Here is a 14,826-nt window from a genome sequence, read left to right as displayed (position 1 = left end):
ATTTTCAATGAATTTATTTTAGGGTTGCCTTCTATTTATAGAAAGCAATACTGATTTTCCACTGGGTGATACAAAGTCTCATTTTAAAATAAGTTTGATTAACTAAAAAGGAGTAAGTGATTTCAAAAAAAGAAGTACATGATTATATAAGTGGTACACAGATATAGCAAAAAGCATCAGGTTTGTAGACAGGTAACTTAAGTTTGAGAAATGCCAACAAAGAGAAGGAAATTGTGGAAGAAAAGGACAAATATGTCTTCTTACACCTTAAAAAGGAGAGGCCTTGGAAGAAATTGGGGAAAAAACTCAACAGCTCAAAAAAATTTGCATCAATAAACCAGCTCTTTCACAAATGGAACAGACGAGATGGCAAAGGATATAGTTTAACCAGCTGGTCAGAAACTGTACACACGCATTTTTAGTTGAGATTCCAGCAGGTAACTTTCACAGCGTCCCTACAGCCGAGTTAATACCGGGGGACCAGGGTGGAGAGACACTTTAAGAGGTCATCGGGGGCCCCCAACACACACCCCAGGGCTCCTCTCCACAGCATCAAGGACTAAGGAGCTGTGCCCCACCTCCCCTGCAGTCCTAGGATCAAGAACCCAGATTCATGGGCCTTCCTGGTACTTGTCAGCACACGGTCATTCAGAGGGACACAGGACCTCAGCTGCTCCAGCATGTGTCTGGGGAGGCTGGCTGTGCTCCTGCCTGGCTGCATGACTGCTGGACAGTCACCACCCTCTTTAAGGCCCTGGTTTTCTCACAAGCAAAGTAAAGATACAATTCCTTACCCATCTGCCCTGCGGTATTAAAACAAATCAGAGGGTGGCTGTGAAGACGCCTTGCAAACTGTCAACTTCTGTGACAATTTTAATCACTATTATTAATGAATGACTTTAGGCTGGGGAAAAACCATGGCATCTGTGCCTCATAGATGCCACCATCCTGGTGAGTAATGAGAAGGGTGTAGCCTCGCCCCAGAAACATGAAAAACTCATATTCATACAGTGCTTTACAGTTTTGAAAGTGCTCTCACATCCAATGTCTTAATCCCTTCAAAACCTCCATGAGGTGGATGTTACTGTTGAGGAAATCCAAGGAGACAGGCACACATTTGAAAGTGTGCACACTAAGGTGTGATTCTCTAGCAAAGCGCAGTGCCTCCAACCTGGGACCAGAAGTAACTGGTTTGGTATTATCACCACCTTTGCTTACCTTTAACTTCTTCTCTGCCCGGGCTGCCTGCTTGCAGATGGGGTGCCAGACCTCAGAACCTAAGGGACCAGGAAAATAATAATTTCAGACCTTTCACACCCATCAGAATCCTGGGTTTTTCCTCATGCCCACCTCCATTTACTCCCCTGTCAGCACATGTGCCTGACAGCAGCCAGGAGGACCCCTTGGTTTTCCTGGATCTCAGCTGCAACGTCGCTCCAACCACCCACACTCTCTCTGCCTGTCCACGCCCTGCCCTCCCCAAGGTCCACATCTCATATGACATCCTGTGAAGCTTCTTACCTGCCAGCTGTGAGTGACTTGGCTCTCCTCTGTGATCCGTCATTCTCTGTATCATTCCCAGCACATATGGCCTTAAAACATAGTAGCTTGTGGATTTATCACCCCAACTAAATTAAGAGATCCTTGTGGGTGGGAGCTGAGCTTACTTCATTACTGGGTCTCCCACAGCATCCAGCATGGGGCTTTGCTCTCAGCAGAGGCTCTGTACATGTTCGTGGGGTGATGAGATGAGTGGACGATTGGCAGTGAGTGACACATAGCAGGTGGTCAATAAATATTTGTCGAATGAATGAATGGCAGTGGAGGTGAGATAAAGGGACAGCCTGTGTGAACCCCAGCCTTCCTCTCTTCAGAGACTTAGGGCAGTCTACCAGAGCTATCACGTTCAAGGGGAGGAAGTGTCATGATGCACATTCTGCTTCAGAGCAGAGTCTTGACCTGCTAAATCCTAAGAGACTTCAGACTCCTCAAATTTAGTATATTCGGCTGCCCATGTTTTCTTGTGTAGGGGGGGTCCAGTTGGCCAGGCCCCGACCGGACAGGCCTATTTGGAAAGGCATGAGCAACAGGTGGCCAGTCACGTGTTAAGAAGCCCCAAATATCACACATTCCTCAAAGAAAGGACAGGTGTCCTGGATTAGAAGGAAAAATAGGAACATGTTATCCCTCTGGTGCCACTGTTCCTGTAATCAACCCTAAAAGGAAAGGAGCCAGCAAATGGCTAGATTCCTGAGCTCCCAGATGGCATTTGTTTGTCTGACTTTGTTTTTAGAATATCTTTTCCATTACAGTTTGTTGCCTGGAACCACTAGGGCTGGAGACTGAGGAAGTGACAGCGGGTAGTGTAAGGTTGAACAGTGAGGTGGAGACAGGAGGGGCCCAAAGCAAGCAGCCCTCCTGGGCTCTGCTCCGTCCCAGTTTCTTCATCTGAGTAACAGTGAGGTAGGCTTTGGAGGGTCTCAGACGTTATTTTCACCTCAAAAGTTTGAATTCCAGGGCCAGTTTTGTCACTTGAGGGATAGGGATCTGATTCTTGTTTGCTGATGTTTGCAGGTGTCTGCTTGCTGATGCTAAATGGTTCTACATGAGTGTATTTCCTCCCAATGTAAAGTGCAATGGCTCTCGGAACCCAGTAGGGGGACTCTGGGTCTGCAGCTGGAGCCAGCGATCTTAGGGTGTGTCCATTACCAAGTGATGGGTGGGGACCCCAGCTTTGGGAATAATTAGAGACAGCATTTCCGGGTCCTCTCTGAGTTGCCTCTGAATCCACCAGGGGTTGTTTATTGCAGTGGCTCTGGCAGGAAGCACATGTTACAGGTCATTGTAGGAAATGGATGAGGGGGACACAGATGTCTCGGAAGGTCATGAGATTAAGTGAGAGAGGCACAGGGAAGGTAAAGGGTCAGACGGAGGTTCTCACGGGGGGAAATAAAGCGCAGAGGGAACAGGTCAGACTGGATGATCTCTGCAGGCCACAGACATATCTGTTCTGAAATAAGGCCGAGCCGCAATTGGCTTCAGCATTCTGCATACAGGAAAGCAGATTTTCATAAGTAGTGTGTGTGTATGAAGGGGGAGGGAAGGATCAAAAGGAAGAAATAAACTGTAATTAAATAGTTATAATCTTTAAAAATTAAAAACAATTTTGAAATTTTTAAAAATCAGAAGTTTGGGTTTTGGCAGTATATCATTTAAAGAGGGAAGGGGGGCTTTCCTGGTGGTCCAGGGAGACTCTGTGCTCCCAATGCAGGGGGCCCGGGTTTGATCCCTGGTCAGGGAACTAAATACCACATGCCGCAACCAAGACTGGGCCCAGCCAAACAAACAAATTTACATATATATAATATAAATAAAGAGAAGGGATTTGCTGGAGTTAGTGGCAAACTTAGATAAATGAAGGTAAGAAAAGATGGTTTGTTCATAAAGACCTCTGTGAGATTATGGTCTGCATATGTCATCAGTCAATAGCTTTCTTCCTAAAATAGTACCTGATACAGATGAATGAATGACTGGTTGGAGCCTGTCTTTGTATTTTTTTAAAAAAGAGAGACAGACTGATATGTGCCCACAGGATAATGGTGACCAGGATGGTGAGGGGACCCAAAATTAGGCCTTAAAGCAGGGTCTTCTCCATGGAGAAGAGGAGACGTAACAGAAAGGAGGAAAGGACTTTTGAATATTTCAAGGCCTCTCCAGGGGAAGAGAGATTAACTTGCTCAGTGAGTCTTACAAAGTAGAACAAGGATTAAGGGCAGGGGAGTGGGAGGTACAAGGTACTGGATATAAGACAGGATCAAGGTTGTATTGTACAAGACAGGGAATATAGACAATATTTCATAACAACTGTAAATGGAAAATAGCGTTTCAAAATTGCATACAAATAAATTAAAAGACTTTCAAAAATTGAAAAAAAAAAGTATTAAGGGCAGAAGTTTCAGGGAAGGAAAATTTAACCTTTAAAGACTGAATGGGTTCACTCAGAGAGTGAGCCTCCTGTCCCTGGCAGTATTCAAGCATACATTGGGTATATAATTGCTCAGCAGGGACATTTTTGAGGAGACACATCATGTGGTCCTAATAGATGTTTATTATCTCTCCAAACCCTTAGAGATTCTGCTTCCAACTTAACAGGCACCTCTGTACAGAAAAAAAAAAAAAAATTTTCCCCATTCAACAATCTGGACAAGAATGTAGGTTCTGCAAGAAGCAGGATTCACATTTGTTTTATCTATGGACAAACCTGAAGGGACCGCAGATTCTTAATAAATACTGAATGAATGAAGAAACAAGAGAAACATGATACTCTATTTTAGGCCGTTGAATTCTCTGAACTGGACTCAGAGATTTGGACAACTGGTATAGTCTAAACTCTGATATGACAGCTACAATTCCAGATTGAGTGTCTGTAAGATTTAGTAGATTAGGGCTTGTTAAAATGGGACCTGTGGACCACCTGTCCAGCAGCCTGGTGAAATGCAGAATCCTGACCACTCCCGCCCTGCCCCCAAGAGTTTCTGAAGTCAATTTTCTAGAGGGGGGCCTGGGAATCTGCAGTTTAACAAGCTCCCTAGGTGATTTTTGATTCTAAATTGGGGAACCACAAGGCTAACTATCAGTTAATACTTCAAATCTGTTCCCCTGGAATGTCATGGGGTAAAGAAACCAATGTGACATGACAGAACTAACTTGCAAGACTTCAACACTGTTAGTAAGACTAGTGATGTCACGAGTCACTCTCTCATCCTCCGAGACTATCACCCACAATTCCAGATTCTGCAAATGTTATGGAAGTGAAAGATTAGCTATTTATGATTCAGCTGACTCAGAGTCAGAAATCTAAATCTCTAAAACTGTCCCTCAGCCGAGCAGTAAGGCTGTTCTGAATCCCTAGCAGAGTCAGCATTCAGTCTTACCTCTTTGACTGGTTACAATACACCTCACCCCTGTAACATTTTGGCTTATTTAAGCTTTGGGGACCCACCCACATCTCTGCCAGACGTGTAAGTTCAATTTGTCAACACCTTTCTTTTTTTTTTTTTTTTGCATTAGTGGAGATTTATAAAACCCAAAGCTGGAGCTGGTGCCACAGTCTTCCAGAAGCCCAGCCAGGCTTATAGATGCAGCAGGGACCAAAACTGGCCCAGCTGAAGGTTCTGTTTGGCAAACACAATGTTTTTATTTTAAAGTATTTTTGCATATGAATGCCCTTAGACCCTGCAGGAGGCCAGGGACCCTCCCTGCAGTCTGCCTCCCTGCCCTTCTCACTCATTTAAGCAGGCATTTGAGATTTCAGCCCCTGATCCCAGCCAGACTGTTAGGTTCCTTCTCTGATTGTAACAAGTGAGGTTTCTGAGTTCCACCTTTATGTTAGAAGCACTATTTCTGTGAAACAGCCTTGCTAGGACCTTAGAAAGGCTCCTTTAAAATCCCCACTCAGATGAACAAGTATGGCATATCCATAAAATGGAATATTATTCAGCTGTAAAAAGGAAGGAGACACTGATGCATGGTACAATGTGGATGAACCTGGGAGACATTATGCTAAGTGAAAGAAGCCAGACACAAAAGCCCACATCTATATGAAATACCCCAAATATGCCATCTGAAGACAGAAAGAAACTGGTGGCTGCCAGGGGCTCAGAGGAGGGGAAATAGGAAGCAACTGCTTAAGGGCTGCAGGTTTCTTTTTGGGGTGATGACAATGTTTTGGAACTAGATTGAAGCAGTGGTTGCACAGCATTGTGAATGCACCAAAAGCTACTAAGGTGTTCACTCTAAAATGGGTAATTTTATGTATGTGTAGACCATGGGGTCGCTAAGAGTCAGACACGACTGAGCGACTTCACTTTCACTTTTCAGTTTCATGCATTGGAGAAGGAAATGGCAACCCACTCCAGTGTTCTCGCCTGGAGAATCCCAGGGACGGGGGAGCCTGGTGGGTGCCGTCTACGAGGTCGCACAGAGTCGGACACGACTGAAAAGCAGCGGCAGCAGCAGCATACTACCTCAACTTAAAAAAATTCCCCATGCCCACCACTAGGGGATGCTTCTGTAGACCAAAGGACACTGTTCACTTACTACTAAGGGTTCTAGTCTTAGCAAGAGGAGAATGGGGAGTCAGCCCTTTTGTTGAATTTGACACGTAGTAATAACAACTGAGTGAGTGAGTGAAAGTTCCTCAGCCGTGTTGGACTCTTTGTGACTCTTTGCCACTGTAGCGCACCAGGCTCCTCTCTGTGGGATTCCCCAGGCAAGAATACTGGAGTGGGTTGCCCTTCCCTTCTCCAGAGGATCTTCCCAATCCAGGGGACGAACCCAGTTGTCCCTCATTGCAGGCGGACTCTTTACCGTCTGAGCCACCTGGGAAGCCCACTAACAACAGGATCATCATCATAATCTTGGCCACTGGGAAATCTTCACCTTATATGAGGCAGTTTATACATTATTTAATGTGCTATTCCTCAAAGGTTCAATCCTGGTTATGACACCTACTAGTTTCATTGCCTAGAGCAGGGCAGTGACCGCCCCGTGCCTCAGTTTCCCCATCTAGAACATAGAGACGGTTATAGTACCTGCCTTGTACATCTGCTGTATGGATTAATGCGTTAATACGTGTAGAGCACTGAGAACAGTGTCCGCCAAGAGCAGGCACCATGTAAGTGTCAGTTGTTGCTGCTGTTTTTTTTTTTTGGTCAAACCCCGTTGGCCAGGATCTAGTTAGGGTGAGGGGAAGGGAGTAATGGGGAGACCTGCAGGGGGTGGGTGGTGCTTTACTCTCCTCCTCCCAGAGCTGGCGCCTGGCTGGGCGAGGGGCACGCAGCAAGCAGAGGGCTGGTTGGGCAGGTGCAGTCACTGAGCAGAAGCCTGGCTTGGCGGCCAGCACACCTTCTGGAAGGCTGGGCTGGTGCCCAGGGACGAGGGCACTGGGGAGAAGTGGAAAAGACCAGTTTGCCTGGGCTTGACATGATCAAGTAGGCCTGAAGCTTAATAAAAAGTCTGAAGGAGGAAAGTGCTTGGCCACCATGATGCTGGTTGCCACAGAGGCAAGCAGGCAGCACAAGGGAAAGAGAATGGGTGGCCTGGAGGCGCCTAGTAACTCACAGGATGCTAACAATAGTAACAGCACTGTAATTCAAGTGTACTGAGTGCTTCGTCTGTGGCAGGTGCTAAGTAGTCTTATTACTCTTATTGTTATGAATAGTACTTAAAGACTGCCTGTGCCAGACTTTATGTTACATACTTTACAACAATAGTAACTGAGTAAAAAATAATAATGATCACTAACATACGCTGAGCCCTATGCTAGGTATTGATAATGATGATAATATTAACAGCAGCCAGCATTTATTAGTCATGGCTGGGGGGAATGGCCCTTTTGACGTGACTGGGTGTTTACCACGAGCTTGGGCTGGTGGTGGCAGGTTTGATGGGATGGCTTTTCTGTGCACTTGTTCATTTAATCCTCACCAGAGCCTGGTAAGATAGGGCCTGTGGTTATCAGTGTTTTCAGAGAGGGAAACTGGAGTTTGGAGGCTTAGATGTTTTCCCTGCTCGCCTATTGCTGCCTCCCCGCCGGTGTCCACATGTGCCCAGAGCTAGGCTCCCTGGCATCACTTTGGGGCTTCTCTGCTGAGCCGGGCAGGAGATGCTGCCTCACTGCTCCCACGGTGCCCTGGGGGGGCCCTGGTGCTGGCCACACCCTCCTTCCCCTGACAGACAGGCAGGCAGCCTGGATCTGCACAGGGGAAGCTGCACACAAAAGGAACAGGGAGAAGACCCACCTGCTGCCCCCTGTGCACCCCTCAACCCAGCTGGGCTGCTCCTGGACACTCCCAAGTCTTGTGAGCTCATCAGTCCCCTTTTACCTGACGTCATTCGAGTTGAGTTCCTGCCACCTAAGAAGTCCACACCAATAAAACATCTCATTGAGCTAAAACCTGAGTATCTGACAAGTTCTTGACTTCCCCAGCAGGCAATTTTGTTTCCTAGAAAATAGAGGAAGCAACCAGGGAAATTGCTACTCTAGACCTAATTCTGACCAACATGGACAAATTGGCTGGTGAAGTTGATGTGACATGTAACTGGCGAGAAAATGGCCACGTCGTCTCGAGTTTGTGGTGCAAGGAGCAAGTCAGAAACAGACTATACACGTACAAGTCTTAAACTACCACGCTATAATATTTTCTATATGATTCAAGATGTTTGGTAACCCTAAACATCTAAAAAAAAACTACAGCTCATCAAAAATTAAAATGTACTCTATTTAAAATGAAATATGCTTCGAGGACTCAGACTTGAGGAAATATCAATTTAGTACAGTTAGGCTATGTTTGAAGAGTCTAAAATTATGTAGCAGGATTGGGGAAACATAAGATTTAAAGTTTTTAAGCATGACTCCTACAACCTAAGCTGTCAGTAGAGAGATTCAATTTAAAATAACACTGCTAAACTACTAAATTATAGCAACCAATGTTTCATTAGTGCTTTTTAAAGTGTAGTTTGATGAGATGTGGAGACGATGACAGAGGGCTGGTGTTCCAACATCCATCATGATGGGCAGCCCTCTCTTGAACAATCTATGAGCTCAGGGCACCTCTTATGAGGTACTTGTCAGAGGGAAATGAGGCCTCAGCTAAATATCAAAGGCTTCTCCAGCTGAGCCAGAAAGACACACCTCCTCGTACCAGGACCTTATATCATCTAAACTGGAAAAAAAAAAAAAAAAGTTATCTGAAACAGAGTAAGTTTTCCAAGAGAAGTGTATGGTGTAATTACCAAAGCGTTCAGGGCTCTGTTTGGGATTTGCATTAAAACAGAACTAAAGCTTTTTTCACTTTACTTTGAGCCATAAACAGCTCTGAAAAGTTGATAAAAGCCACACACCCTATCCTTAGAGAAACGCACCCATAAGCAAACTCCAGCAGGCAATGTCAGGGGGTTTATTGAATTCAGAAGGCCAACTGTGAACCACAGGTTAAGAATTCTGATAATAAGTGGAAAAAATGCCTCTAACAAAGCAAGACAGGCTAGCTAACCTTGGCTCAGAGATGTAACTTTTCTAAACTTTCTTGTTCTCTGAATTGAAGATATGAATGACTTTCAATTCACAGGGTTTGAAGGATAAAATGAGATACTGCATTTAAAACTCAGAAATGTGCTGGCACACAGTAAGTGCTCAGCAAATGTCAGCTGATGGCATTTATTCTTATTCTTGTTAGGACCTACGATTTGTTACAGTATTTTCCTTAGCAGCAAGATTTGTCCTAGGATTCTGTGAGTGATTTCCTGCCTGGTGTGCTTTAATTAAATATACAAATGGTAGCAGAGACCTATTTAAAAATATACAGCTGAAATCCAAAGTTTCTAGTGTTATTCTCTGTCTCAGGTCCTCAGAAAAGGAAAGCATTTAGTGTAGACAGAAGGAGAGAAAAAGGCCCATCTTTCCTTTTTCTGGGGCACAGGCACAAGAATAAGAGCAAAATCTATCTCCCAAGCCACATTTTGGGCTTAGAAAAACTCCCTCTAATCTAGCAACTGTATGCAACTTTTGTGATATTTGTATAAGTTTTGCCCATAACCCGCAGCATTTTGGCAAACATTTGCTGGACAAAACCGGTGACCTAATTTCTTGGTGAAGTCCAAATGAAGGGTTTGGACAACAAACAGATTAGAAATCTGGCATCTTTACAAAAAGACTTAAAAGATGAATGCACAACAGAACGTGAAACAAATGAAAGAAAACTTGCTCTTGTCCCCTGGGGCCCCGGAAGTTCTTATCCAGACAGATGTCAGACCTCTCCCAATTAGAGCCCATCAGAAAGCCATCACACAGTAATTAAAACACAAACTGACCCAAATGTCCTCCTGAGTAACACAGTTGCCAGTAACATAGTGCCCTGCCACGGGGACGACAAGACTGGGTTTATAAGCTTTGCAGGCTTCCTAACCCACCCTCTTATGTGCACACTGTTTTACAGGGCACTTAGCATTCTCACATTCACCCTGTCTAATATTCTGGAGGCCCTCGCTTGCTGTCTGTGCACGGGGTAGGTAGGCCTGTCTCGGTTTCTCCACCACATAAAGCTTCCTCCCGTTTGGGCCTTTGCACCTGCTGTTCTCTCTGCTTCCACACTCTTCCCTCCCCTCTGTACCCTCCCACCTCCTACTCAACATCAAGATCTGGGCTTGAACGTTCCCTTCAGCAGCAGAGCTTCGCCAGACCTCCCAGACTAGATGAGGAGCCTTATAACATACTCCAGTTATTTCCAAGCTTCCCCGTCACAGTCTTATCACAGCTTGTCCCTGGATGTTTGCACTTCTGTTTGATTAAGTCAGTCTCCCGCTCTTGATAGTAAACTCCACCACCGAAGCCAGCACCCTGCCTTGTTCATCTCTGGGCACCCAGCACATAACAGAGAGCCTGGCACAACCATGACCTCAGTGTGAATGTTTGAATGAAAGACAGTGACAACTTCCTCATTTTACAGGTGAAGGAAGAGACCTCAGACAAGGAAGTTATTCTCAAGGTCACAGCTCCTTAGCGGAAGTGCTGATGCCTGGACCCAGGAGTCTTCTGAACTGGTCCCCACCACTCCTGTGCTGCCTGGGAGGACAGTGTTCTTGCCATTTCTGGGAAAGATCATTTTGACTCTTGGTACCCTGCCCAGGGAGAGTGTCTAAGGCGATCACAAGCCCAGTTCCCAGTGGAAGCAGAAGCCCCTGGTGGCTGCCACCTCTAAGATGCCCATAAGCCAAGTCAGCGGGACTCCAGCAGTGGATGGCCCAGACCCCCTCATTCCAGGATCACTCAGCATCCCTCGAGGCAGGTCCCTGAATGCCCTGCAATTACTCCCACTCTCTCAGGAGCCAGGGAAGTAGGGAAGGGGATAATTAAGGAGGAGGGTGACAAACCCTTCTTTATCACCAAGAATATCTCCACCTCCTGGAGACATTTGTGCACTCTCTCTCCTGATCACAAAGCTACTCACTTCATCACTTAACTCTTTCAGCAATCTGTGAAGTTCTGGTCTAATGCAGGGCTTGGAAGATACTGGAACAAGAGGATGTAAGCTCCAGGAGGGCAGGGGACTTGCTTACGGCCACATCTCCAGTTGTTAGAACAGCACTGGATACATAGGCGGTGCTCAATAGGCATCTGCTGCAGGAGGGAACTAAGAGCTCCCTGCATGTCAGGACCTTGGTGGTGGTGGTTTAGTCCTTAAGTCGTGTCCGACTCTTGCGACCCCATGCACTGTAGTCTGCCAGGCTCCTCTGTCCATGGTTTCTCCCAGGCAAGAATACTGGAGTGAGTTGTCATTTCCTTCTCCAGGGGATCTTCCTGACCCAACGATCGAACCCACGTCTCCTGCGTTGGCAGGCAGATTCTTTACCACTGAGCCACCAGGGAAGTCCAGGGATATTACTATATGCTATATTATAGTGACTGTTACTACCTCCTTTTACAGTCTAGGAAATAAGGGTTTAGAGTTTTTAAAGAGGTCAAAAACTTACTAAACAGCGGAGCCAGGATTCAAAGCACCAAATGGGCAAATATCAGCATTGGGAATTCAGACAGGAAAGGAGGGATCTTAATTTCCAGTGATACAAACATGAGGCCAGTTTCAATACTAGCAAAGGGCTTCACCAGAGAAGGGTGAGAGGAATTTGTTGTTGTTCAGTTGCTAAGTTGTGTCCAACTCTTTGCGACCCCTTAGACTGCAGCATGCCAGGCTTCCCTGTCCTTCACTATCTCCTGGAGTTTGATCAAACTCATGTCCATTGAGTCAGTGATACCATCCAACCGCCTCATCCTCTGGGGAGGGGAATACCACGCAGCAAACTTTCAAACCAAGTGCAAAGTCTAGATTCTCGGGGCCCATGAAGATACCATGCAGCGTGCTGAGACTCACATGGGCTTCCCATCACCTAACACGGGGTACTGCAGTAGGAACCACTTAGGGACCCAGGCACTGAGGGACCAGTGCTTCTGGAAAGAGGGAGCCTAGTCCCTGCAGGCACCTGAGTAGCTCTCAGGGCCTGGGTCCCAGGAGGCAAGATGGGGAGAGCTCTGGGGCGGAAGTCGTAAGGCCAGCTTCCCCACCTTTGCCCCTGTACCCTCAAGTTCTCATGCGAATCTCTTCTTCTTTCTGGGGCTCACTTTTCCCTTCTAAACAATGAGGACAGTTACTTCACAGCCTAGAGTGACTCCTGGGGTCTATTCACCTCTAACACCCGTATGACTGTACATACACGTCAGTGGTTGTAGGGTCAAAGCATCTTAGAGACGGTCCCCTTGCCTAGTCCAGCAAGGAAACCATGTTTTAGCTTTCCTAGCAGATGGTATGAGATTCTGCTGAATAGCTCTGGGCTAGTGGTTCTCAACCCAGGTTGATTATGCCTCCTGGGGCAATGTCTGAGATATTTTTGGTTGTCACAACAAGAAGATGTACATTATGCATTTAGTGGGCAGAGGCCAGGGACGCTATTGAACATCCTGAAATACACAGGGCAGTCTCCACACCAAAGAATGATCTGGCCCCATATGTCAACAGTGCTGAGGTTTAGAAACCAGCTCTAGGCAAAGGGGATTCATTACATCTTGAGGCAACTCCTGGCGTGGGCATGTGTGGCTTGGACAAGCTTGAGAGGAAGCTATGCTCCTCATAATAGCCTTTCTGACCTTCCATTGCCTTGCGAGGAAACCAGGAGGAAGGTGTCTCCCAAAGAAATGCCCTCCCCAATATGACTATTCAAACATCTGCAGATGGCTAGCACAGAAATTCAGCCAACAGTGATCAGCAGTCGAGTGAGTGCATGGGGGTCAATGCCAGGGCTGAGGGGCCAATGTCAGAGGCAAGGCTCTCAGGGAGGTGGCCAATGGCTCAATGCAGGCTGGAGGGGACCAGGTGCAAACAGAAGGCTCAGGGGGTTCGGGGGGGACTAGTGAGCTTGGGTGGGGGTTGGGGACATCTGGGGGGCTTTAGAAGTGGGCAATGCCTCTAACTTGGCCTACATTGTAGGAGCTCTGCGAGTGAAGAGTGGCTACTTGGAGGCACCAGGACCATGAGATCATTTGAGGGTGAATACCATCCCCGCCAGAAGGCCCAGCCTAGCCTGTCCTGCGGAGAAGGCGATGGCACCCCACTCTAGTACTCTTGCTGGGAGACTCCCGGGGACGGGGGAGCCTGGTGGGCTGCCGTCTATGGGGTCGCACAGAGTCGGACACAACTGAAGCGACCTCGCAGCAGCAACAGCAGCAGCCTGTCCTGCCCTCCTCTCTCACCTCCTGCTGCACCCGGCCACACTGGCTCTCTCGGTCTCCCACTCTTGCCATTTCTTTACCCGCCCTCCCGCACCCCCACTGCCAACCAAGAGGCCGGCAGATTCTATGCCCTTGGGTTGGTTAATTCCATCCCTCCCTTCTTTGCCCAGTTAACACTCACTCCTCCTTGGAACCCTGGCCCCTCATCAGGGACCCGCCCAGCTGCCCCTCCCCACCCCATCATGTGCTCTCACAGTTCACACTCCTTCCCGCCGTACAACTCATCACAGTTGACAGTTATCTGTGTGACTATTGACCACGGTCCACCTGCCCTGCGGACATCAGAGCCATGGGTATAGGGCTGGAACTCACTGTGGACCCTTCAGAGTCTGCTGGTAGGTATCCGGGAGTTTTTGAATGGATGAAGGAATGGTTGCCAGTTGGCTCTGGCAAGCTGAAGTGTTGAGTTTGTTCAAGGCAGATGGAGTCCTCACTGAGAGTGTCTTAAATACTAGGCTGAAGTGTTTGCATCTAACTAGTCAGCCCAGAGGTCTCCCAAAGACCCCTCAACAGGGCTCTGCCAAGAACACTGATGCCTGAGAATGATGGACTGGGCAGAGGAAGGAGGACTGAGCAGCGCCTGGAGACTAATGGGGAGGGGAGCAGGACTCCTGGGGCCAGACGGCTGGACCCTGGGAAGTGGCAGAGGAAAAGCAGCTCTGATTAGCTTTTTGGTGACTCCTGGCTCCCTCGCATTCCTTTTGGTCCTTCCTGAGAGGGGCGACCAGGCAGTGGCCGGGTAATGCTCTGAGATGTGGAGGGAGGGGTGGGAGAGGGAGGCGGCGGTAGGCGCTGTGATGGTGCAGACACTCTGCAACCCTGTCATCCTCCTGTTCTCTGACCCCTTGGCCTGAAGGAGCTCAACCTCCCACCCTGAGGCAGAGCCAGGGGAGTCTGCTCAGAGAGAACTGCCAGGGAAGTGGGCCAGCCGAGCAGCGGGGGGAGGTGCACAGGGACAGAAGGCAGATTACATGTCACTTCACATTAGCCACACCGGCAACTTTCCTGAACCACCCAGAGAGGGCCGAAATAATCACAGAGTTGAGGACAAGCCAACAGCACAGACAGCACCGGGACGGAAGGAGGCTCTCTCCTTTCCAGTCATAAGCGGAGAGGAACGCCTCCCTGAGGGTCAGATTTGCTTACCTGTGAGGTACATCTCCTCCCCCTCGGTGAACATCTGGTGGCAGCGCACACATCTGGCGCAGGTGGGGTGGTAGTGCTTCCCTCCCGCCTACGGGAATAAAAGATACAAGAGGAGGTCAGCGCTGTGGCTGCCATCCAGCAGGGTAGGTCGAGTCTAATGTTTCCTGACTCATTAGTGTCAATGGCATCTTCACGGCCCTGAGGCTGGCTGGGATCTACCCAAGGGAGTCCCCCAGAACAATCTACACATTTGCCAGAAGCTTGGTGATTCCATACCATGGGCATCTGAAAGCTTTCAGCGGACCTGCCTGGACACCGTCATATCTATTCCAGCAACG

General features: G+C 47.7%; 1 protein-coding gene across 3 annotated transcripts in view; it reads right to left on the bottom strand.

The window, feature by feature from the left end:
• Positions 1–14,826, bottom strand: part of ABLIM3 (actin binding LIM protein family member 3) — a 136,323-nt gene that overhangs the window by 33,199 nt on the left and 88,298 nt on the right. For all 3 annotated transcript variants that reach the window (XM_061423979.1, XM_061423977.1, XM_061423978.1), the window contains exons 8-9: positions 14,489–14,576; positions 1,219–1,277 (exon numbers count right to left, since the gene is read on the bottom strand). In XM_061423979.1, coding sequence (XP_061279963.1) covers positions 1,219–1,277; positions 14,489–14,576 — 147 coding nt within the window. The remainder of the gene's footprint in view (positions 1–1,218; positions 1,278–14,488; positions 14,577–14,826) is intronic.

This window comes from Bos javanicus, chromosome 7, assembly GCF_032452875.1.
Source record: "Bos javanicus breed banteng chromosome 7, ARS-OSU_banteng_1.0, whole genome shotgun sequence".
NCBI lineage: Eukaryota > Metazoa > Chordata > Mammalia > Artiodactyla > Bovidae > Bos > Bos javanicus.
Note: the sequence above shows the minus strand (reverse complement) of the source record. Positions and strands in the feature narration are given on the sequence as shown.